Consider the following 26,099-nt stretch of genomic DNA (forward strand, 5'->3'; position numbering starts at 1 on the left):
CCAATGCCACCATAGCATTACGGATACATTTTATAGTAGGCAGAACTTTTCCTCAATCATGACTGGGTAGGTTGGCTTTGTAACCGGCAATATCTTTTATAAAGAAAAGTCTGCAAAAAGTTGACTGGATGCTAAAGTTGGCAGAAAAACGAATTGGTTTAAAAGGTGTATAATAATACAAACTCAGAGTGTGTGATTATTCCAGAATATAATTATAATAGAATATAATACATACAGGTTACAGCACACGGGCCTCCCGGGTGGTGCAGTGGTTAAGGGCGCTGTACTGCAGCTGTGCCATCAGAGTCCCTGGGTTCGCGCCCAGGCTCTGTCGTAACCGGCCGCAACCGGGAGGTCTGTGGGGCGACGCACACACAATTGGCCTAGCATCGTCCGGGTTAGGGAGGGATTGGTCGGTAGGGATCTCCTTGTCTCATCGCGCACCTGTGGCGGGCCGGGCGCCGTGCGCGCTAGCCAAGGTTGCCAGGTGCACGGTGTAGCCTCCGACACATTGGTGCGGCTGGCTTCCGGGTTGGATGCGCGCTGTGTTAAGAAGCACTACGGCTGGTTGGGTTGTGTATCGGAGGACGCATGTCACGTACGGTCACAAATCACGGAGCCAAACAATGTCACTGTGCAGAGTTACGATTAACATGCTATTCCAGTAGACAGATGGTTCAGCCTACTGGTTGGTTTCACGTACGTAGTGTTTTCACAGTGTGCTGTGTCTGGTTGTGTGTTGCTGGCGGTGCAGGGCTGTACTGTAACCGGACCTGGGATGGCTGGCTGTGCTGGGATGATACACCTGCTGGGACAGTCACCTGGCAGAACTGCCCCAACTATTTCCCTGACTTCGACTCCACAGGTAAGGCGTTTGTTTTTGTGTCCTGTTTGTCTCTATGTGTGTGCTTTTTTTCTATGCTATTTTTTTACTATGTAAATTCTGCATTTCTTTACTTTCTGTAAACTACAAGCAATAATAAATAAAGTCAAAGTTCTAGACGGCCAATGCTGACTTGTTAACTCCTTGTGGAACTTGGCTTGAATTTAAAATATGAATAGTATTTAAGGCCTAGTGCTTTATATACATTTTCACACTATGAGGTTGGTATAATATTGTGAAATTGTGAAAATGATGATAAAAGCCTTTTAGTTGTTTGAAAAGATGGGATGGAGTTTTGGCCTGCCTGGTGACATCACCAGGGGGTAGTTATTAGACCAGTAAGAAAGAGAGTTCCAAACCTCTCTGCCAACAGCTGGTTTTCAGTTTCCACCTCCCCACTCAGACCACTCCCAGACAGTCCTAGCAACATTCCTGCTTGAGAAATTAAATAAAAAATAAGCAATTTTTGCCCATTTTAATTAAAAACAATAACAGTAAGGTACTTAATTGTTACCCATAAATGATTTGATATCACATTATCAACGGCTGCAATTGCAAAGCTTATGGACATGTTGCACAGTTTAAGTTTTTATGTTTAAAGGTCAACTTTGGGCACACAAAACGGTCCAACTCGCCTCTTTCTCAATTATCAAACAGATATGGGGTGTGCATTTGGTGGTTCATCAATGTGTCATCCTGGTCATGGGCGCCGCGACCGACGTAGCTAGTTCGTTAGCTAAGCTAGCCACTTGTAACTAGCCAGTAACTCCTTCAGTATGTGTTGACATCATTTCACAGGATTTGTTTTTGGACAGAAGCTGCAGAGATCTGTAAGAAATGGCACTTCTGTAGCCAAATATCTCATTCATCATTTTATTTGTATTTATTTTTGCATTCAATTACCTGGTACGATGGTGCATTGATCAGTTATAAAGTTTAAAGCCGTTATTTTTGCGTTTTTTTTGTCCAAAGTCGACCTTTAAGTGTCATAGACTACCATAGACTACCATAGACTACTTTCAAGGTGAGGAACCATCTAACATCAAGTTGTAAATTAGTGTGTCATTAGTCCTACTTTATTGTTTCATCAGAAAAAGCTACAAAGATCTGTAGCGAATCAGGACAGTGGTTCCGCCACCCAGACACCAATAGGACGTGGTCCAACTACACTCTGTGTAACTTCCACACTACAGGCAAGCTGAAGGTAAGGGTTGTCACAGAGTGATCCATCAATCCCATTTATACATGCTATTTTGAGCATACACTTGATCCCATTTTACAATCACAATAAGGGGACATTTTCTCAAGGGGATAATACAGGTATATTCAATGCAGAGGAGGCAAAGGTGGGAAGAATGTGTTAAATTAAGCTAAAAATGATAAATATGGTACAGTAAATGTACCAAAGCTTACACTTGATGACATTTTACAATCATGACATATGGAAGAGGTCATATAGAGAACAACTGGTCAAATTTAGCTGGCAAAGGTTTCTATTTCTGACCAGTGAGTAGTAGTAAAACTCCTGACCCTAGCAATGGGAAACAGGCAGGGCTGGTTTCTTAAATCAATCAAATGTATCATTTATTTATAAAGCCCTTTATCAGCAGATGTCACAAAGTGCTATTCAGAAGCGGGGCATCCTGAGGACACAAAGAATGCTATGACTCTTTGTCTACGTCAGTGGTCACCAGCCTTTTATAAGTTAGGATCTCTTTCTGAGTTAAAGTGCAAGCCGAGATCTATCGCTCAGTTTGTTTTTAAACATGACTAGAAAAACATAAGCCTTTGCAACATTAACCGATTAAAAACAGTTCTGTAGCAATGAGGTTTGTGCAGAACACTTTAGGACCAATACATTATCACTGCATATTGGCTATGCTTGAATTGCCCTGCCAATGTTCTTGTCAGACAATTTTTTAAATTATATTTTTAAAATGTAGGTATATGATCACGCTGATAATAGATCATTTGTTGTATTACTTGTGAGGCACAGCTGAGTGAGCATAATAATATATATTTTTTTACTGGACTGATGGCCTGATCTGATGATCAGCCTGAGGGGAGGGAGGGAACAGCGGTGAGGCTAGCTCTCACCCGACTCACCGTCTCTCCGCTCTCCCTCCTCCCTTTGCTGAGAAAAGGGGACACATTCTTCCACATTCTGATGGTGGAACTCAAGTCGCACTGCATTATCTCTTCCTCATGCACCAATTCCTGTTGTTACTCCTATGATTAGAGAAAGTGAATTATTAAAAAAAACACAAGCAGCTAATAATAACAACGCAAGCGTATCGGAACACTTTGCTGTACTCAGTGGTGTAGTGTACTCAGTGGTGTAGTGTACTCAGGGGTGTAGTGTACTCAGTGGTGTAGTGTACCCAGTGGTGTAGTGTACTCAGTGGTGTAGTGTACTCAGGGGTGTAGTGTACTCAGGGGTGTAGTGTACTCAGGGGTGTAGTGTACTCAGTGGTGTAGTGTACTCAGTGGTGTAGTGTACCCAGTGGTGTAGTGTACTCAGTGGTGTAGTGTACTCAGTGGTGTAGTGTACCCAGTGGTGTAGTGTACTCAGTGGTGTAGTGTACTCAGGGGTGTAGTGTACTCAGTGGTGTAGTGTACCCAGTGGTGTAGTGTACTCAGTGGTGTAGTGTACTCAGTGGTGTAGTGTACCCAGTGGTGTAGTGTACCCAGTGGTGTAGTGTACTCAGGGGTGTAGTGTACTCAGAGGTGTAGTGTACCCAGTGGTGTAGTGTACTCAGGGGTGTAGTGTACTCAGTGGTGTAGTGTACTCAGTGGTGTAGTGTACCCAGTGGTGTAGTGTACTCAGTGGTGTAGTGTACTCAGTGGTGTAGTGTACCCAGTGGTGTAGTGTACTCAGTGGTGTAGTGTACTCAGGGGTGTAGTGTACTCAGTGTTGTAGTGTACTCAGTGGTGTAGTGTACCCAGTGGTTTAGTGTACTCAGTGGTGTAGTGTACTCAGTGGTGTAGTGTACCCAGTGGTTTAGTGTACTCAGTGGTGTAGTGTACTCAGGGGTGTAGTGTACTCAGTGGTGTGGCCCACCCAGAGATGGCCCACCCAGAGAAAGAAACTCGCCCTGTGTGAAAAATGATATGAGATACAGTGACATACACTCTGAAGGACTTAAAATTATGAATCCCATATTGGTCTTTCACAGTCAGGCCAACCCAAGCTGTACTGTGCAGGTACACTAATAGTAGGCCCACTACTGAAACAGATAAATGAGGCTGTCAACGGAGTCAGAAATTCACAGGTTTCAGATTTTACCCAACTTTTTGTAACAGAAAAACAACACAATTGTATGTTCTAAGTCCATAACAATGCTTGAACCACATCAGGAGTTGACATTTGAGGTCTGGGAACAATCTAAGAAATTTTGATTTTTTTTGTGTAGTTACCCTTAAATTCAAGTGTGCAGACACCTAGCTCTGTTGTTTGGTTAGCTGTTTCTGTCACATGAGATGAAGATTTCAAAAGAAATGGCAACTGGATTGATGCATATATTCATGATATCATTCTGACAGGTTGGGATAGGCTACTTTTAAGCTAGTTAACCTTTAATAGAGAAGGTTTTTGGGAAAGCCTTTCCATCTACCAGAAGACGGTTAGGTCTATCATTGGCATTGCTATATTTTCCCTGTTCCTGAATTATTTGACAGATGGATGTTTCATATTACGAGGCATGTCTTACCTTGCTTCAAAGTAGCCTATAGCCACAATTCCACCATGGAAACGTGGAGGCATGTTTTTTTTATAAAGACTTACTCATAATATGCATTCTCCTGTTTTACTGGTTTTCAAATCAACATTATTTCATTGTCTAGCAGCCAAAGGTATTATCCTAGTCATATTAGCAACACATGGTAGTAGTTGCATCTTTAAATCCCCCCTCTCTCTAAATGTCTAGCGGGTATTTCCATCTCTGACCATAAACCAGCTCTCTTGTGCATTTTAGAATGGTGTTTTCCAGCAATTGCATTTTGGAAGATTCACACGTAGGCCTACATTGCTGTGCCTAAAATGTGAAGAAATAAATGTTTATCAAATTGTAACCTGAACATTCTGACCTGTTCCTTCTCTTATTAATTGATATGGCGTGTACTTCCACCACACTACTTTGATACATATCAGTGGGGATTAAGAAGTGAGTATACGTAATGCCCACTGAAAAATAAGTGGGTATGCAGTGTGTACCTGGGTATACCCTCCACTACACCACTGGCTATACTCATTCATTGCAGCTGCAGTGCTGGTTGTAGCATGAGTGAAAGTAGGGAGAACATGAATTATATTGCATATGAAAGTGTAGAACAAAGTGTTGACAGTGCTGAATAACAACTTAAACATAAACTTACTCATAAAAAAAGCAACTCTTTGCTGTATTGGTTGAGTTTCACTCTAGTCATGGTTTTAAAAGTTTGGAAATATCACATTATCATTATCATGGTTTGGTTGATCCAAGATGGCATAGCAGTCAGACGTCTTTGTTCTTTGTCTTGTCGTGTCCCATGTGTATATATTTTTTTCTTTGCATATCTTTTATATTTTTCTGAACCTCAACTTCAAATACTCTCCTGCAACCCGCCTCACCCAATGTGGTGTGGATCTGTCTCTTCTAAAGTATTCTTATCCACCTCCGAACTGGTATTCCCCAACAGAAGCTAGCCAGCTAGCCAGCTAACTAGCTAATAGTCAGCTAACCACTGCTAGCGGTCATCAGCCAACCTTTAGCTCGGAAAGCTCTCGCCAGTTTGTACAGCGCGATTCAAAACAGAGCATACGGACGTATTTTTCTCTCCGTATCCCCAGATTCCTACAGAAAGCTCTGAACCTTTTCACCTGGATCACCACAGCTAGCTAGCTGCAATCTGAGTGACTATTCCTGGTTTAACGTCACGTCCCTGTTTCGAAGCTAGCAGCGATTAGTCTGGCTCTAGCCCATGCTAGGCCCATATCCCGGCTAGCAGAAGAAGCCCAACAGCCACTCCTGAGCTACAATACCCTTTTTGCCAACTGGCCCGGACCCCCTTCTACTGCCGGTACGTTGCACGGAACCCCGCCGATCCTTCACGACTGGACTACTGACGAAATCTGCTCGAGGGGGTACTCAAACTGTTAGTCGCGGCCCGCTAACGTTAACTGTCTAGAGCACACCGGACTGTTAGCTTAAGAGGCCCATCGGACAAATTCTTCGGCCACTATACCTATTTTGCTAATTGGCTTGGTTTACAACCAAGCCAATTGCTGATCCGTCTGCTGTCATTGTCAGCACGAGGGGGCCACAACAGACTTTCTTCCGTTGCGACGTCCTTCTAAGGCCCTTCTAAGGCCCTTCTGCTAGCTGCTAGCCCCGGCCCTCTAGCTACCTGAAGCCACTCACTGGACTCCCATGATTACTCGGCTACGCATGCCTCTCCCTAACATCAATATGTCTTGTCCATTGCTGTTTTGGTTAGTATTTATTGCCTTATTTCACTGTAGAGCCTCTAGCCCTGCTCAATAGGCCTTAGTGAACACTTTAATTCCACCTCCAACACATTCAGTGACATCACCTGGTTTAAATTATATACTGAGAGACAATATCTCTTTCATCGTCACGCTATGCATAGGTTTACCCCCACTGTATTCACATCCTACCATACCTTTGTCTGTACATTATGCCTTGAATCTATTCTACCGCGCCCAGAAATCTGTTCCCTTTACTCTCTGTTCTGAACGTACTAGGCAACCAGTTCTTTTAGCCTTTAGCCGTACCCTTATCCTACTCCTTCTCTGTTCCTCTGGGATGTGGAGGTTAACCCAGGCCCGGCAGTGCCTAGCTCCACTCCTATTCCCCAGGCACTCTCATTTGTTGACTTCTGTAACCGTAAAAGCCTTGGTTTCATCCATGTTAACATTAAAGCCTCCTCCCCAAGTTTGTTTTATTCACGGCCCTAGCACACTCTGTCAACCCGGATGTCCTAGCCGTGTCTGAATCCTGGCTCAGGAAGACTACCAAAACCCCTGACATTTCCATCCATAAAACTATAACATTTTCTGACAAGATAGAACTGCCAAGATAGAACTGCCAAAGGGGGCGGAGTTGCAATCACTGCAGCGATAGACTGCAGTGTTCTGTCTTACTATCCAGGTCTGTACCCAAACAATTCAAGCTTCTACTTTTAAAAATCCACCTTTCCAGAAACAAGTCTCTCACCATTGCCGCTTGTTATAGACCAGCCCCCAGCTGTGCCCTGGACACCATATGTGAACTGATTGTCCCCCATCTATCTTCAGAGCTCGTGCTGCTAGGTGACCTAAACTGGGTCATGCTTGACACCCCGGCCATCCTACAATCTAAGTTTGATGTCCTCAATCTCACACAAATTATCAATATACCCACCAGGTACAACCCCAAATCTGTAAACACGGGCACCCTCAAAGATATCATTCTAACCAGCTTGCCCTCCAAATATACCTCTGCTGTTTTCAACCAAGATCTCAGCGATCACTGCCTCATTGCCTGCATCCGTAATGGGTCCGCGGTCAAACGACCACCCCTCATCACTGTCAAACGCTCCCTAAAACACTTCAGTGAGCAGGCCTTTCTAATCGACCCGGCCTGGGTATCCTGGAAGGATATTGACCTCATCCCATCAGTAGAGGATGCCTGGTCATTATTTAAAAGTGCCTTCCTCACCATCTTAAATAAGCATGCCTCTTTCAAAAAATGTAGAATCAGGAACAAATATAGCCCTTGGTTCTCTCCAGACCTGACTGCCCTTGACCAGCACAAAAACACCCTGTGGAGTTCTGCATTAGCATCGAATAGCCCCCGGGATATGAAACTTTTCAGGGAAGTCAGGAGCCAATATACACAGGCAGTTGGGAAAGCTAAGGCTAGCTTGTTCAAGCAGAAATTTGCATCCTGTAGCACAAACTCAAAAAAGTTCTGGGACACTGTAAAGTCCATGGAGAATAAGTGCACCTCCTCCCAGCTGCCCACTGCACTGAGGCTAGGAAACACTGTCACCACCGATAAATCCACTATAATTTCGAATTTCAATAAGCATTTTTCTACAGCTGGCCATGCTTTCCACCCAGCTACCCCTACCCCGGTCAACAGCCCTGCACTCCTCACAGCAGCTCGCCCAAGCCTCCCCGATGCAAAATCTGGACCCCTACAATTCAGCCGGGCTAGACAATCTGGACCCTCTCTTCTAAAATTATCTGCAGAAATTGTTGCAACCCCATCGCTAGCCTGTTCAACCTCTCTTTCGAATCGTCTGAGATTCCCAAAGATTGCAAAGCTGCAGCGGTCATCCCCCTCTTCAAAAGGGGAGACACTCTAGACCCAAACTGCTACAGACCTATATCTATCCTCCCCTGCCTTTCTAAGGTCTTCGAAAGCCAAGTTAACAAACAGATGTCCGACCATTTCGAATCTCACCGTACCTTCTCCGCTATGCAATCTGGTTTCAGAGCTGGTCATGGGTGCACCTCAGCCACACTCAAGGTCCTTTCATAATCGCCATCAATTTCAGACATTACTGTGCAGCCGTATTCATCGACCTGGCCCAGGCTTTCGACTCTGTCAATAACCACATTCTTATTGGCAAACTCAACAGCCTTGGTTTCTCAAATGATTACCTCGCCTGGTTCACCAACTACTTCTCCGATAGAGTTCAGTGTGTCAAATCGGAGGGCCTGTTGTCTCTGATCCACCTTTACGCAGACGACACCATTCTGTATACTTCTGGCCCTTCGTTGGACACTGTGTTAACTAACCTCCAGACGAGCTTCAATGCCATACAACTCTCCTTCCGTGGCCTCCAACTGCTCTTAAATGCAAGAAAAACTAAATGCATGCTCTTCAACCGATCACTGCCTGCCTGCCCGCCCGTCCAGCATCACTACTCTGGACGGCTCTGACATAGAATATGTGGATAACTACTGTTAGGTTCTTATTTTTCAGAGTAAATAACCCACGGACACTAGAGAAGCTTTAACCAAGTTCATTCAACCCAAAGGTTCTGTACAGCTGAAATCAGACAGCAAAACATTTCAGACATCACAGTTTATATACATCCCACTTAAGACACTCCTCTTTGTCTCCAATCCTTACATTTTATGGCTCTACAGGAAGCTAATAAAGAGGGTAACAGGATTCCTAACATTTATTACTCTCTTAAGAGAATCTGTCCTCACCTCCTGACCTCAACCTCTCTTTCATCTAATACACATATGTCCATCTGTCTTCCCTATATCAACCCATCGCTCTCCTCTCCTCCATCAAACACATTCCAAAGCCTTCTGTCTTTCTTCAGAGAACCATTAACTTCTAACATAACACCTAGTCTCTTTCATTTCCTATCATTCATTTAATATCTCAATGTTCAAAGTTTAGCTGATTCCAATACTACAAATACCTAGGTGTCTGGTTAGATTGTAAACTCTCCTTCCAGACTCACATTTAGCATCTCCAATCCAAAATTAAATTTAGAATCCGCTTCCTATTTCGCAACAAAGCATCCTTCACTCATGCTGCCAAACATACCCTCATACAGTGCCTTGCGAAAGTATTCGGCCCCCTTGAACTTTGCGACCTTTTGCCACATTTCAGGCTTCAAACATAAAGATATAAAACTGTATTTTTTTGTGAAGAATCAACAACAAGTGGGACACAATCATGAAGTGGAACGACATTTATTGGATATTTCAAACTTTTTGAACAAATCAAAAACTGAAAAATTGGGCGTGCAAAATTATTCAGCCCCTTTACTTTCAGTGCAGCAAACTCTCTCCAGAAGTTCAGTGAGGATCTCTGAATGATCCAATGTTAGGACAAAACACACATCACGACAAGAGAGACAACACTACATAAAGAGACCTAAGACAACAACATAGCAAGGCAGCAACACATGACAACACAGCATGGTAGCAATAGAACATGACAACACATGGTAGCAACACAACATGGCAGCAACACAACATGGTAGCAGCAAAAAACAGGGTACAAACAGTATTGGGCACAGACAACAGCACAAAGGGCAAGAAGGTAAAGACAACAATACATCACGCAAAGCAGCCACAACTGTCAGTAAGAGTGTCCATGATTGAGTCTTTGAATGAAGAGATTGAGATAAGACTTACTCATAATATGCGTTCTCCTCTTCTATTGGTGTTATTCCAATTTGAATGTTTGTTGCAGCTCGTTCCAGCTCGTTCCAGTCGCTAGCTGCATCGAACTGAAAAGACGAGAGACCCAGGGATGTGTTTTCTTTGGGGATCTTTAACAGAATGTGACTGGCAGAACGGTGTTGTATGTGGAGGATGAGGGCTGCAGTAGATATCTCAGATAGGGGGGAGTGAGGCCTAAGAAGGTTTTATAAATAAGCATCAACCAGTAGGTCTTGCGATGGGTATACAGAGATTACCAATTTACAAAGGAGTATAGAATGCAGTGATGTGTCCTATAAGGAGCATTGGTGGCAAATCTGATGGCAGAATGGTAAAGAACATCTAGCCACTCAAGAGCATCCTTACTTGCTGATCTATAAATTACATCTCCTTAATCTAGCATGGGTAGGATGGTCATCTGAATCAGGGTTAGTTTGGCAGCTGGGGTGAAAGAGGAGCGATTACGATAGAGGAAACCAAGTCTACATTTAACTTTAGCCTGCAGCTTTGATACAGTATGTGCTGAGAGAAGGACAGTGTACCGTCCAGCCATACTCCCAAGTACTTGTATGATGTGACTACCTGAAGCTCTAAACCCTCAGAGGTAGTAATCACACCTGTGGGGAGAGGAACATTTTTCTTACCAAACCACATGATCTTTGTTTTGGAGGTGTTCAAAACAAGGTTAAGAGCAGAGAAGCTTGTTGGACACTAAGAAAGCTTTGTTGTAGAGCGTTTAACACAAAATCCAGTAGGGGCCAGTTGAGTATAAGACTCTATCATCTGCATATAAGGGATAAGAGATCTTCCTACTGCCTGAGCTATGTTGTTTATGTAAATTGAAAAGAGCGTGGGGCCTAGGATCGAGCCTTGGGGTTCACCCTTGGTGACAGGCAGTGGCTGAGGCAGCAGATGTTCTGACTTTACACACTGCACTCTTTGAGAGAGGTAGTTAGCAAACACAGACACATTAAATGGTTCAAAATGGGAACCCTTTGCCTTCCCGGCCCTAGGGCTACTGAATCAAGTGCAACTGCCGCCAACACCGCAAAATTAATTTAAAAAAATAGGAACCCAAGGCTTTATCATAGTTTTTTTTTTACAGAAATGGTTATTGACTAGGAATGGCTTGGATATTGACCAGTCGACCGACCAGTTAGTGACCACTGTTGGTAAATGGTTCAAGCGTGGCTTAGTCAAAATGTGATTAGAGTACGAATTAAAACCAGCTGTGCTACAGAGCTTAAGGACCTGATTTGAAATTCCCAGGTCCTAGACCTTAAAGCGATACTTTGGGATGTTGGCAGTGAAGCCCTTTATCTGCTTCCCCAGAGTCAGATGAACTCGTGGACACCATTTTTATTTGAGCTGTTCCTGTAAACTTTGTCATTGCGGTAACACTAGTCAATATTGTCTCGCAAAAACTTCCTTCATACTGAACACAGTCATAAAAATAGTATCCACGAGTTCATCTGACTCTGGGGAAGTAGATCATCATAATCATGCGTGCCAAAATCCCGAAGTATCCCTTTAAGGTCCTAGTCTCACCCCTTTTATATTTTGTTACATCAGGGTAGCAAATGGAAGTCAGGGTTAATGGTTCATGAATGTCCTTGATGCACCACTGTATGAAATGTTTTGTCATACCTGTGGTATACAACAGCTGTCAGCCAAACAGCATTCAGTGCTCAAACCACCCAGTTTATAATGGTTCATGAATGTCCTTGATGCACCACTGTATGATCCTATTTGTTTTAATGTTCATGTATCTGTATTTTCCAGATGGCCTATATCCTGTACTACATGGCGATTGTGGGTCATGCCTTATCCATAGCCTCCCTCCTGATCTCTCTGGCCATATTCTTCTACTTCAGGTAATTATACATGCTGCTGTTGCTTTCTTTATGAAACAAACTACTGGTTTGATTAGGGAGAGTAGTCGGTCTTGGACTATCAAAGCTTTTTTCCCCACATGATTAATGAATACTTCTGATGATGGGGATAATGATGACGATGATGATAATGGTGATTATGGTGAAGATGAAGACACATCTAATCGTGATGAAAATGAGGATGTTGATGATGATAGTGGTGATAAATATGATGAAAGTTATGATAATATTGATGGTGGTGCTGACTGCGATTGATACAGTTCAGGCGGTATAATATATTTATCCTAAGGTTCTGAGAGGGCTTTATCAATCATCTTGTCATTATTTAACTGAAAAGATGGCTGTGTGTTTCAACTTATATAACACTGGCAGTGTGCAGTGCGATGGTGATTGCATCGTATGTGGTGGATCTATTGGGGCGGTAAGCAAATTGAAGTGGGTCTAGGGTGCGTCTTTCTTTTTCCCAACGCAGTTAAGCCAAAACTACGCCCCGTTATTCAGAGAGGCGTTGTACTACGCTGTCATTGGCTGGCTAACGTTGTCTCACTCACAGGCGATCACCGCAGAGACAGTGGTCTTCCTAGGTAAGGATGGAAAGTGTAATTTAACAATTAGCTGCCTACCGTAATGCAGGCCTATTATTATAATGTTTGGTCAAATTTGCCCATGTATTTATTTTTAGAGTTGTAAAAATGTCTGCTGAATTCCCTCAATTGAATATTGACTATTGATATTCACTTCCAGACTTGGAGAGCGCTCAAAGCGTTGTAGAACGCCACTGAATAACGGGGCATGGTTTTGGCTTAACTGCGTTGGGAAAAAGAAAGACGCTGTGGGTGTAGCAGACTGGGATAGGGAGAGATTGAATATGCCAGTTGGTCTGCGAGGGCGCGGCTTGGGACGCCATCTGGGTCGGGAACCTTGCGAGAGTTAACACGCTTTAATGTCTTACTCACGTCGGCCACGGAGAATGAGAGATCACCATCATAGGTAGCTGGCCACGTCGGTGGCACTGTGTTGTCCTCAAAGCGGGCGAAAAAGGTGTTTAGCTTATCCGGAAGTAAGACGTAGGTGTCCGTGACGTGGCTGGTTTTCCCTATGAGTCCCTGCAACATACGTCTCGTGTCTGAGCCGTTGATAAGTTATTAATATGTCCATTCACTCTTGATTTTTTTGCTATATTGAAGCTGAAAGGGTTCCCCCGGTTGTCCCCATGGGATAACCCTTGAATAACCATTTTTGGTTGCAGGTAGAACCCTTTTGGGTTCCATGTAGAACCCTTTCTATAGAGGGTTCGTTCTACATGGAACCCAAAAGGGTTCTACCTGGATCAAAAAGAGTTCTAACTGGAACCAAAAAGGTTTCTCCTGTCGGGACAGCTGAAGAACCTTTTTGCAACCTTTTTGTCTAAGAGTCTATAACCATTAGGCCATTATCCTTGAATAAACATTATGAGGGACATAACTGCAGGAGCAAAAACAACATTTCTGCATCATATTGGTTAATATAGACTTGGGATAGTTCTCATTTGGCTCAGTTGCCAATGTGACGTGTTTCAAATCTCAATGGATATAGCAAGTAGGGTGTTAACCAGCAAATGCAGCTGTGGGTCAACGTAGGTTTTCTAACAGACTGCAATGTGAGCCAACGTACAGTAGGTCTTGTAACAGACTGCAATGTGAGCCAACATACAGTAGGTCTTGTAACAGACTGCAAAGTTCCGCAAAGTTTATACCTGCTCATAAATCTAGCTAAGACATAGTTCAGGTGCATATCTTAGTAGCCAACTAGCCGCTATCCAAAACAAAAGTAAACGCTCAAACTACACTGTGTGTGTCATGACACGAATCAGATAGAATAGATCCTTTCTTGGCATTGTAAAGCATCAATGGACGATCAAAGAGATCAGCTAATTATGACCTCAATTACGTTTTAAAGATGGCAAGCATTGCTTTTTAGGGGAACATCGTTTTTATGATCATGGCACTATATTTATAGGCTGATCCCTTTAAAACTGAAAGTCTTAATGTTCCCAGATGTGCAGTTTACAGTGGTATTTGACGCAGTACAGCTGCACTTCTTATTTATGACCTCCACTTCAGCACTGCCAGGACTCACCGACAAAAAATACTCCAGCTAGCTGTGGAAAAATAGAGTTGGGTTAGCTTAAAAAATATTGTATCACTGTGCAGTCTGATCCTGTCCTAATGCATACATGATGCTTGTTGTCATAAAATGGCTGTCTGTTTTGACAGGGCCTGTCTGATTAAAGTGTCAATGTACATGGGGTTATCATTTTGGTAGTTCCAGCTTTTACTGTACCTTGCATGCCAGACGTTGCCCTGAAACTCCTTTAGCTTGTTTAGGTGTAGTCTGAGAACATCCATACATCATCAGATGAAGAGCGTTCTTCTGTCTGTTCTATTTTCTGCTTATTCTAGTTTGAAGATATTTTGCTAAAACGTCCTTTTACTTCTGTCGGGCCATTTAAAGTTAGCCTTGTTCTCAAAGACATCACACACCACTGACCCAGAATAAGTAATTTACTAATGCTGCCATGCTGAGATTTCTTTGTCTTCTTCTTCTTCTTCTTCTTCTTCTTCGTCTTCTTCTTCTTCTTCTTCTATAAACAACACATTTACAGCAAGACTGCTACATTAGCTTCCAATGACTGGAGACAAATAACAGGACATTGTTGCTGTACACAGGTTTGGCACAAAGTGTTTTCACTCCAGTAAACACTGTTCCATCCTATATTTAATTGCTCGTGTTTGGCATTACTTTCCTAACCTTTTTATAGAAAATAGTATCATTTGATTCCACTGCCATCCATATGGATGATGGAGCTTTTGATTACTGATGATTTTACCCCCACTACTTTGTAAATGACTTATTATGTGACTAATATGCTTCTGTATCAGATTCCGTGAGAATCAGGAAGCTCCACAGGGACCTCAAATACAGTCGTCAATAATCTTTTTTGACAACTGATTCCACTTATTGACGTTGGGTGTGCCAGTATTTAGCACGGCTGAACCGAAGCAAATGATTTCAGTTCTTTGGTGTTGCTTGAGAGAATTACTGTGTATTCTTATACCAGTTTACAGCATGCTCTGAATGGAAAGACAATCTGTATTTATATTTTACAAGAGGATCCTTCGTTCAGATGACCGCAACATCTGACTAAGTCATTATGGGCCAGAGTTAGTCATTCCAATGGTTCATGTTATTTATCGTCCTGTTTACTTCATCAAAGCTCGAAACATCTTTTTTTGTAGGATTTAAGATGTTGAAGTTGCGAATTTAGTTTTTCATTGCAACGTGCAGAATGGATTTTTCATCATGAATATTCATTATTTTGATGATGTTAAAATTCGATTTGCATACAGTCCCATTAATTTGTTTAATCGTTTCTCATGACAAGAATAATTTACCTCCAGCTTTGCAGATTATATTCTCATCTGTGACTGTTAACTGTGAAGTTATTTTTCATATTTCACATACTAACGATTTATATTGAAGTTTGTTCTCTCGTTTCAGACATACAATTTACACTCTGTATCACTTACAATTCTGTAACCTTTGTTATCGACAGCATTCCTTATATATTTTCACGCTAAAAAATGAGATAATCAGCTTAATCATTTTGCTTCTGTCATTTAGTAAATTGTTTGATGTAGCTCTCTCTGTGAATGTCTGCTGGGGTAACTGTGAATGTCTGCTGGGGTAACTGTGAATGTCTGCTGGGGTAACTGTGAATGTCTGCTGGGGTAACTGTGAATGTCTACTGGGGTAACCGCAGCCAGACCCACATCATATGTTAACTTTATTATGCTGTTTCTTTGTCTTCACTCAGGAACCTGAGCTGCCAAAGGATCACGCTTCATAAGAACCTCTTCGTTTCCTATGTCCTCAACTCCGCCCTAACTCTCATCTACCTCATAGCAGTGGTCAACAACCCAGATGTAGTGGGAAGAAATCCAGTAAGTGTCACTTTACTTCACTCAACTCATATCACAGTCAAACACATCACAGAAATACATGTCACATTTAAGGTCAATAAGATCCATGGGAAGAGGAAATATAATGTACGACTCTTCAGTGTTGCTCAGTGTTGCACTGCATGATCATTTCAAAATAATACTTGTTTGAATTCTTAAAAACGATGTGGCCCTCGAGCACTATTTTATTTCATTCAAATGAGTTTACTCTATATCAGCTGTTTTTTCTAAAAGCGTTCGTTAGAATATAATTTCTTATTTTCAGCATATCTTTTTCATGTGTTTTGCCATTAACAGACAGCCCAGAGCTATACTTCTCATATCACTCAGACTTCTTTCATTTGTCAGACTTTCTGTTGCCACTCGTTGAGTTTCAGTCAGACGTGAATTCTTTGTATCCTGAGGTCTGTTAAGGTGAAGATAGTAAATCTGCCTCTATGGAATGTGACATTACTGTATCTGGTATAATCATCCCTTTCTGATACTTTCAGTATTGTCTTTTAAGAGACATTTTCATTGTCCACCTTTCAATGGAAAGGATTTGAATAAATCAGCTTCTTATTGTACACTATTGTGACTCAGCAGACAGAGTTACAGAGTCGCAGTTCCATAAAAATGTAACATTTTTTTATTTTTTATTTTTTTAAGAGGTCTGAGAATTGTAGAGATGATCTTAATGTAGAGAAATAGCTAGAACATGGGCTTGTAGAGATGGATAGCCTATAAGTAGAGACATTCGTTTTTTTCCCAGTTAGGTTAAATGGTTAGAAAAAGACTGCTGGCCCAATGTATACAGTAAGATCATGTTATCATTCTCTCGATTAAAGTATCTCTTTAGCGATGTCCTTCAGTTTAGCCAGACACAGAAAAATACTGTCGTCTGGGTTTGATTTTCAGCGTCTCTTCTCTTCTCCCCGTACCATCACGTTCTCACTGGAGAAACAGACTTCAAGCCTAATCCAACTGGCATATTCACAGTGGAAGATTTATTCAGATATACCAACTGACCCTGGTGATCCAACCGACAGGGAGAAAGGAACGACAGCTTTCAAAATGAGTATGAATAGCTATGTTCTAGCAGCATTGGCTCAGAACCACCTTTCCCAATCTGTCTTAAATTTATTATAATCTGCTTGTTTTGAAAAGCAAGAGAACCAAATTGCAGTTTGTCTTTCACACCTCAGACAACATGGTCTTGATTTCCAGGGATGGGATGAAAAGAAATCCCATCACAGTTGGTTGCACATACTACATGTCTTTAGTGGAACATGTTGAAATTCTCGAGCGGCAAATTTAGACTGGGTCGGTCTGTGTTCTGACTGCATGTTTGATTTAGGGATGTGGTGCTCTGTTGGGAGAATAGACTCAGCTCTCTCTGAACAAAAAGAACAAGGTCTCTTTCTCTCTGGCGGATCACAGCAGAGACTAGTAGTCTGCCAGTAGTGAAAGAGGAGTGGATCCCTAGTGCTCAGGTCAAGTAGGGCAAAGACTTGAGACACACTTTGGAATCGTCAGACATGAGTGCCTTAAACTCTGTTCCATAAAACATTGAGAACCATCCAGACTGTCCCATTACATTAGGCTGTGGTTATGAAGTAGTGAGACGTTTTTTGTGTGAGTTCTTTTAATTTAACCTCTACAGGATCGGTGGATTCCTCGCGGAATGGTTGAGCTAACGAAGGCTAATGTGTTTAGCATGAGGTTGTAAGTAACAAGAACATTTCCCAGGACATAGACATATCTGATATTGGCAGAAATTATTTTAAATGATTTTTAATCTAACTGCACTGTCCAATTTACAGTAGCTATAATGCCATGAAATAATACCATGCTATTGTTTGAGGAGAGTGCATAGTTAGGAACTTGAAAATGTATTAATAAACCATTTAGGCATATTTGGGCAGTCTTGATACAAAACTTGGAACAGAAATGCGATGGTTCATTGGATCAGTCTAAAACTTTGCACATACACTGCTGCCATCTCAAATCTAAACTGGAATAATACATTATGGCCTTTTTCTTGCATTTCAAACATGACGGTACATGAATTTAACATTTTCACAAACTTCGAAGAGTTTCCTTTCAAATGGTATCCAGAACATGCATATCCTTGCTTCAGGTCCAGAGCTACAGGCAGTTAGATTTGAGTGTAATTTTAAGCAAAAATTGAAGAAAAAAAAAGGGCAGATCCTTAAGAGGTTTTTAACTAGGCAAGTCAGGTTAAGAACAAATTATTATTTACAATGACGGCCAACCCTGGCCAAACCCTAACCCGGACGACGCTGGGCCAATTGTGTGCCTCTCTATGGGACTCCCAATCACGACCGGTTGTGATACAGCCTGGAATCAAACCAGGGTCTGTAGTGACGCCTCTAGCACTGAGATACAGTGCCTTAGACCGTTGCGCCACTCGGGAGCTCCCATGAAGTGTTCTGATCACACCAATAGACCTTAGTAATGTCAACTGTCTTTCACCATACATGTAATGCCGCAGGAGAAATAGGAGGAGGAGGAAGAGGGGAGAGGAGGAGGTGACATATGGCTAAGAGTTTGTGGGTGACTGACAGGTTTTTAAGGCTGCGTATGCTGCATACACGGACCTCAGGGACAGGAGACTAGCTAATACCAATGCCAGTATCTTCTAATTAGATCAGCACACTTGGAGACAGAGGGCTGAGAACCAGGAATCTCAACATGGAAAAACTAGAGGATGAGCCTCAGTTAATATGTATGGGCCCGTCCCAAATGGAACTCTGTTCCCTATATAGTGCACCACTTTTGACCAAGTCCCATCTTAGAAGAAAAGGTGCTATCAATAACCTAAAAGGGTCCTTCGGTTGTCCCCATAGGAGAACCCTTTGAAGAACCCTCGTTATTTGTAGAAAATAGGGAGCCATTTGGGACGCAACCCCATGAAAAAAATAGAAAGGCTTTAAAAGACAGAAAGAGACATATGATAGTATGGTGTTGACTGACAAGAATGTGGGGATATTATTGAACAGAATATAGGCTGCTTAACAGTCTATTTGGTCTGGCAAATACAACTATCTGAAATGTGGAGCGAGGGATACTCTGTGGCTCGAGCAGTAAGGAGTAAACGGATAAACATCCTCCTCTCGGAAAATCATAATACCCCACTAACGATATTGTGTCAGGGCTGGTTGAGTGTTGGGCTTTGTGTTGTTGTTGTTATTGTCTCTGTGTGACTCTCTGTGATCCTAATCCCCTGCAGGTTGGCTGTAAGGTGTTACACTTCTTCCACATGTACATGTTGGGCTGTAACTACTTCTGGATGCTGTGTGAGGGGATCTATCTGCACACGCTCATTGTGGTGGCTGTGTTCGCCGAGGAGCAGCATCTACACTGGTACTACCTCCTAGGCTGGGGTGAGTCTTACCTGCCTTAACCACAGATCTAGGATCAGTGGTTATAGCCAGCAATAGAAGGTCAACAGTCAATTCAATAATTCAGAGTTGAATGGTCACAAAACCAAAAAAGGTGAACCAAAAAGTTTGAAATGTCCTTAAATCCGACGTCTCAAAAACGGTTAAATTCTTTCTACAAAAATATAAATTATAATCCAATAAGAAGTGTAGGAGAGTCAATCAACAAAGGAAAAAATTATAAATGATAAACCAAAGATTATCTACATATTGACAAGATGCTGGACTGACCGCTCGTATGCCTTGTTCATAACCAATTGAGAAGGTGGTATTTACCACATACGACTGGGAAATACCTCCAGCTGGTAATTACTAGTGGGAAACTTGTCTATCATCCCTGAGCTCCAACTTCTCCCAGATGCTGACCTCTTGCGTCACCTACTAAGGAATTGAAATTGATTACATTTTTCGGCAGTTAAATGCAACAAAAATAACATTTTATAAAAGCAATCTAATGAATCTATTTTTTTAACACAAATGTGTTTACATGCATGATAGTTGTACTTTTAGTTTATGCTTGATGCAGCTTGTGGCCATTAGCAAATCAGTGTTTCTGAACGAGTTCAAAGCACGTGAATGCATCCAACTGGTATGTATGACTTCACAACTGGCAATTACCACCTTCCCACTTGGTTATGAATGCAGCATAACAATGGGAATAAATGTCCACAAAGGCGGAAGGCAAGCGAGAGGAGGTGGTATCAGGCTGGAACATTCTAGCTCATAAGAGGGCAAATACGCATGTGAACAACAGCGACAACTCCGATATAAAATTGTTTTTCTCAAAGTTGCCTGAATGCCATGTGCGTCCATTTATTTACCTTCGTAACAACCTAAACATTACTAAATGTAAATTTAATATAATAAGCCTCACATAGTAAATTAGAAGTGTCATTATTTGTTGACCAAAGTATTTTCTGCTTCTCGCTGTATTTTTCACACGGACAGATTCATTCTGGGGTGCATTTAGGCCTCTCACGTAGCCTCTTCCTCTCTGGATAAACTCACCACTCCTTGGTGATGATAGGAAGTCCTTATGTGAGAGTAGTCCAGTAATTCCCTTTCTCCAGGCAGATAACCCAAGGGAACAGGTTTCTACCACAGGTAGCCGGTTGCACCTTAATTGGGTTAATTGTCTTCCATGTGTTTGATACCATTCCATTCACTCCATTCCAGCTTTATTATAAACCGTCCTCCCGTCAGCAGCCTCCTGTGGTTCCTCCAGCACACACTATTTAAAATTGAATTCGTTGTTTCTCAAACCTTGGCCATTTCTCTCTCCTCTTTCTACTATACTTAAAGTGACAGTCCTCATTTTTAACCATCAAGAGAAATGTAATGTAATGATGCAGTCGTTTAGCCAGATGTAGGCTATTCACCTTTATGTTGACCTCACTAAAACGGAATCCATAACTTTGACCTTGTGCACCTAATTTATTTGATTTTCTCTGTACTCTATTCTGTTTTGTAATTATATTTACATACCACAAAAAACGATGTCTGAGTTAACACGATATGGTAACAAGTCTGTACAGCAGCTTGTTGTATGTTACAGTGTGTTCTAAACGTTAAGCTAATCACCTCTTACCTAGCCTCGGAGGCCTTTGCTCCCTTATTATGATTCATAGCCTATCTTCATATTTCATCACTGTAGATGTAAAAATAACATAGTAAACAGCTCCCAACATATCGCTGGACCACACATAGATCAGCTTGTGTCACACAACAGGACGGGACAGAGTCTCGGAGACTCTGAGACAACCCTGTTAACCGCGACATTCCCGTGTGTCGAACCTGCCAAACCTTGCATCAGATTGAGAGCTTTATTAGCTCTTCCTATTGGATAGCAGCTATTAACGTGCTGTCTGTTCTGATTAAAGGAGGAGTGTTATAGTATGAGCCCTGGCCACCCGAGTGGTACGATATAACTGTGAATGATCGGCCATTATTAAAGATGCGGCGATATAACTTCAGGGCAGTAGCTACAGTATCTTTCACACAGCCACCCAAAGGGATGGAGGGATGGATGGAGAGAGGGAGAGAGGGATAAGAGAGAGGGATGGAGGACCTTGATTAATGACTTCTAAACTGACCCGCTGCTCGGATTCATCTGTTTCATCTGTTTATGGTTGGTTGTGTTGTTTTTAGGGAAAGGATTTAACCAGACTTGGTAAGACTTGGTAAGTAGAGGAAATGGCCTCGTATGGGGTTGTTCTTGCTAAGCTTGTAGCAGACAACATAAGCTTGTTTTGAGTTTAGAAAGAGCTTCCACTGTCTGTTCTGTCAGGTATCTTCACTACAAATTGCATGATCAATACTTAATAGCCTTAAAGGGACAGTTCAAATGGATATCCACTTACCTTGGCTGTGTTTATGCTCATTTTGTATTTTGAGTGAAAGTGAAAGGGGGATACCTAGTCAGTTGTACAACTTAATGCCTTCAACTGAAATGTGTCTTCTGCATTTAACCCAAACCCCTCTGAATCAGAGAGGTGCGGGGGCTACCTTCCCCTTTAACTTCTTCTATACAGGTTACAGTACATTAGATATGCAAAAAGTTACTCTTATAAATGAGGAATTACACACAAATTACTGTAGTAAAAATATTATAGCTGTTTACTTTATAATAAACACAACATCATTAGTTCATGAATTGATTAATTCAAGTTTTGCAGATGTCCTTACAGTGTTTGTCTTCTCGTTTCCAGGGTTTCCCTTAGTGCCTGCATCCATTCACGCTGTAGCGAGGAAGAAGTATTTTGATGACAAGTGAGTAATGGTCCTCTGCACTAGTATTGTAAATAAGCTGAGCAGCTGTGTGGTGGGCTACAGTAAACAGGTCTATGAAGGAGAATACTTCATTGTCTGTTTGTAGAGAGGGACTTGTTTAACGGCTAATGTTTCTCTTTCCTGTAGCTGCTGGATGAGTGTTGAGACCCACCTGCTCTACGTGGTCCACGGTCCCATCATGGCAGCGCTGCTCGTAAGTCACACCCTACTCAATTGAAATACCTGAAGTGGACACTCAAGGCTACATCCTGTACAGCCTGGTTGCATAGACTAGATGTAACATAGCAAACGTAAATCCGGGACACCGAAATTAGTATGATATGTTACATTTGATATGGATGCATAAGACAGAAAGTTACTTAATGCGAACATCTAGGAACTCAAAAGGTTGCACATACGAATCTCATCACGGACAATTTTAGCAGTTTAGCTAATTAGCAACTTTGCAACTATAATAAATAAAAATCTAAATGCAACAATTTCAAAGATTTTACTGAGTTACAATTCATATAAGGACATCAGTCAATTGAAATAAGACCTTAATCTATGGATTTCACATGACTGGACAGGGGTGCAGCCATGGGTGGGCCTGGGAGGGCATAGGCCCACCCACTGGGCTTCATTACAGACAGAATATTCCTCAGCAAGCACCCCTCCCCCACCCCACCCCCTCAGGCAAGGCAGGTTGGCTGTACTGACAAATTCTCTAAAACAACGCTGGAGGCAGTTTATGGTAAAGAAATTAACATTCAGTTATCTGGCAACAGCTCTGGTGGAAATTCCTGCAGTCAGCATGCCAATTGCCCTCTCCCTCAAGACTTGAGACATCTGTAGCATTGTGTTGTGTATCAAAACATTTTAAAGTGGCCTTTTATTGTCCCCAGCATAAGGTGGGTTAAGATCACATGGTCCGTTAACTGTATGCAAGGTCTTACCGAAATTTGACTTCCTTTTTATCCCAACCCCTCCACATACAGTACCAGTCACAAGTTTGGACACACCTACTCATTCAAGGGTTTTTCTTCATTTTGACTATTTTCTACATTGTAGAATAATAGTGAAGACATCAAAACTATGAAATAACACATATGGAATCATGTAGTAACCAAAAAAGTGTTAAACAAATCAAAATACATTTTATATTTTAGATTCTTCAAAGTAGCCACCCTTTGCCTTGATGACAGCTTGGCACACTCTTGGCATTCTCTCAAATAGCTTCTTAAGGAATGCTTTTCCAACAGTTTTGAAGGAGTTCCCACATATGCTGAGCACTTGTTGGCTGCTTATCCTTCACTCTGCGGTCCAACTCATCCCAAACCATCTCAATTTTGTTGAGGTCGGGTGATTCTGGAGGCCAGGTCATCTGATGCAGCACTCCATCACTCTTCTTCTTGGTCAAATAGCCCTTACACAGCCTGTAGGTGTGTTTTGGGCCATTGTCCTGTTGAAAAACAAATGATAGTCCCACTAAGCGGAAACCAGATGGGATGGCGTAACGCTGCAGAATGCTGTGGTAGCCATGCTGGTTAAGTGTGCCTTGAATTCTAAATAAATCATGGACAGTGTCACCAGCAAAGCACCCCCTCTCCATCACACCTCCTCCTCCATGCTTCACGGTGGGAACCACGCATGCTGAGATAATCCGTTAACCTACTCTGCGTCTCACAAAGACACGGCGGTTGGAACCAAAACTCTCAAATTTGGACTCATCAGTCCAAAGGACAGATTTCCACCGGTCTAATGTCCATTGCTTGTGTTTCTTGGCCCAAGTCTCTTCTTATTATTGGTGTCCTTTAGTAGCGGTTTCTTTGCAGACATTCGATAATGAAGGCCTGATTCACGCAGTCTCCTCTGAACAGTTGATGTTGAGATGTGTCTGTTACTTGAACTTTGTGAAGCATTTATTTGGGCTGCAATCTGAGCTGCAGTTAAATATAATGTACTTATCCTCTGCAGCAGATGTAACTCTGGGTCTTCCTTTCCTGTGGCAGTCCTCATGAGAGCCAGTTTCATTATAGCGCATGATGGTTTTTGCAACTGCACTATTCTTGCCATTTTACTGATTGACTGACCTTCATGTCTTAAAGTACAAATTGACTGTCATGTCTCTTTGCTTATTTGAGCTGTTCATGCCAGAATATGGACTTGGTATTTTATCAAATAGGGCTATCTTCTGTATACCATCCCTACCTTCTCACAACACAACTGGTTGGCTCAAATGCATTAAGAAGGAAAGAAATTCCACAAATGAAAAAAGGCACACCTGTTAATTGAAATGCATTCCAGGTGACTACCTCATGAAGCTGGTTGAGAGAATGCCAAGCGTGTGCAAAGCTGTCATCAAGGCGAAGGGTGGCTATTTTGAAGAATTTCAAATATAAAATATATTTTGATTTGTTTAACACTTTTTTGGTTATTACATGATTTCATATGTGTTATTTCATAGTTTTGATGTATTCACTATTATTCTACAATGTAGAAAATAGTAAAAATAAATAAACATTTCAATGGTACTGTATATATACAGGTTGGAGAGGTTGGAGCAGGGGGCTGCCACACTGGGCGCACTTGGAGCAGTTGTTGTGGCAGGTTAAGTGCCTTGCTAAATGGCACAATGGTAGGAAATGGCATCTAGGATTCTATACTATAAAATCCTTTCTTTCTTTTCTTTCCCAGGTAAATCTGTTCTTCTTGCTAAACATCGTGAGGGTGCTGGTTACTAAGCTGAGGGACACCCACCGGGCAGAGTCTAACATGTACATGAAGGCAGTGAGAGCTACCCTGATCCTGGTCCCTCTCCTGGGCATCCAGTTTGTCATCTTCCCATGGAGGCCAGAGAACCGCCTGGCGGGGGAGGTCTACGACTACATCATGCATATATTAATGCATTACCAGGTAATGACTACATCATGCATATATTACCAGGTAGTGACTACATCATGCATATATTACCAGGTAATGACTGTATCATACATTACCATTACCTGTTTTTTTACACTGCTGCTACTCACAGTTTATTATATCACTCTCTATTATCTATCACCCCTACCTACATATACAAATTACCTCAACTAACCTGTACCCCCGCACATTGACTCTGTACCTGTACCCCCTGTATATAGCCTCAATATTGTTATTTTATTGTGTTACTTTTGACAATTGTTTTATTTAGTTTATTTGGTCAATCTTTTCTTAACTCTTTCTTGAAATGCATTGTTGGTTAAGGGCTTGTTAGTAGTCATTTCACAGTAAGGTCTACACCTGTTGTATTCGGCGTATTTGACAAATAAAGTTTGATTTGATTACCAGGCATGACTACATCATGCATATATTACCAGGTAATGACTACATGATGCATATCTTAACACATTACCAGGTAATACTACTGATCGCTATGACTACATCATGCATTTAAACTCAGCAAAAATGAAACAATCTTCACAGATCTTCATTGTAAAGGGTTTAAACACTGTTTCCCATGCACAAACAATTAATGAACATGCACCTGTGGAACAGTCGTTAAGACACTAACAGCTTACAAACGGTAGGCAATTAAGGTCACAGTTATAAAAACTTAGGACACTAAAGAGGCCTTTCTACTGACTGTAAAACACAGAAAGAAAGATGCCCAGGGTCTCTGCTCATCTGCGTGAATGTGCCTTAGGCATGCTGCAAGGAGGCATGAGGACTGCAAATGTGGCCAGGGCAATAAATTGCAATGTCCGAACTGTGAGAAGCCTAAGACAGCGCTACAGGGAGACAGGACGGACAGCTGATCGTCCTCGCAGTGGCAGACCATGTGTAACAACACCTGCACAGGATCGGTACATCCGAACATCACACCTGCGGGACAAGTACAGGACGACAACAACTGCCCGAGTTACACCAGGAACGCACAATCTCTCCATCAGT

The 26,099-nt window shown here is 42.0% G+C and overlaps 1 protein-coding gene across 2 annotated transcripts in view; it reads left to right on the forward strand.

The window, feature by feature from the left end:
* Positions 1-26,099, forward strand: part of calcr (calcitonin receptor) — a 108,837-nt gene that overhangs the window by 72,574 nt on the left and 10,164 nt on the right. For both annotated transcript variants that reach the window (XM_036971174.1, XM_036971175.1), the window contains 8 exons: positions 755-865; positions 1,975-2,087; positions 11,844-11,935; positions 15,810-15,936; positions 19,187-19,340; positions 22,106-22,166; positions 22,314-22,380; positions 24,864-25,082. In XM_036971174.1, the coding sequence (XP_036827069.1) occupies positions 755-865; positions 1,975-2,087; positions 11,844-11,935; positions 15,810-15,936; positions 19,187-19,340; positions 22,106-22,166; positions 22,314-22,380; positions 24,864-25,082 (944 nt within the window). The remainder of the gene's footprint in view (positions 1-754; positions 866-1,974; positions 2,088-11,843; positions 11,936-15,809; positions 15,937-19,186; positions 19,341-22,105; positions 22,167-22,313; positions 22,381-24,863; positions 25,083-26,099) is intronic.

Source organism: Oncorhynchus mykiss, chromosome 32 (assembly GCF_013265735.2).
Source record: "Oncorhynchus mykiss isolate Arlee chromosome 32, USDA_OmykA_1.1, whole genome shotgun sequence".
NCBI lineage: Eukaryota > Metazoa > Chordata > Actinopteri > Salmoniformes > Salmonidae > Oncorhynchus > Oncorhynchus mykiss.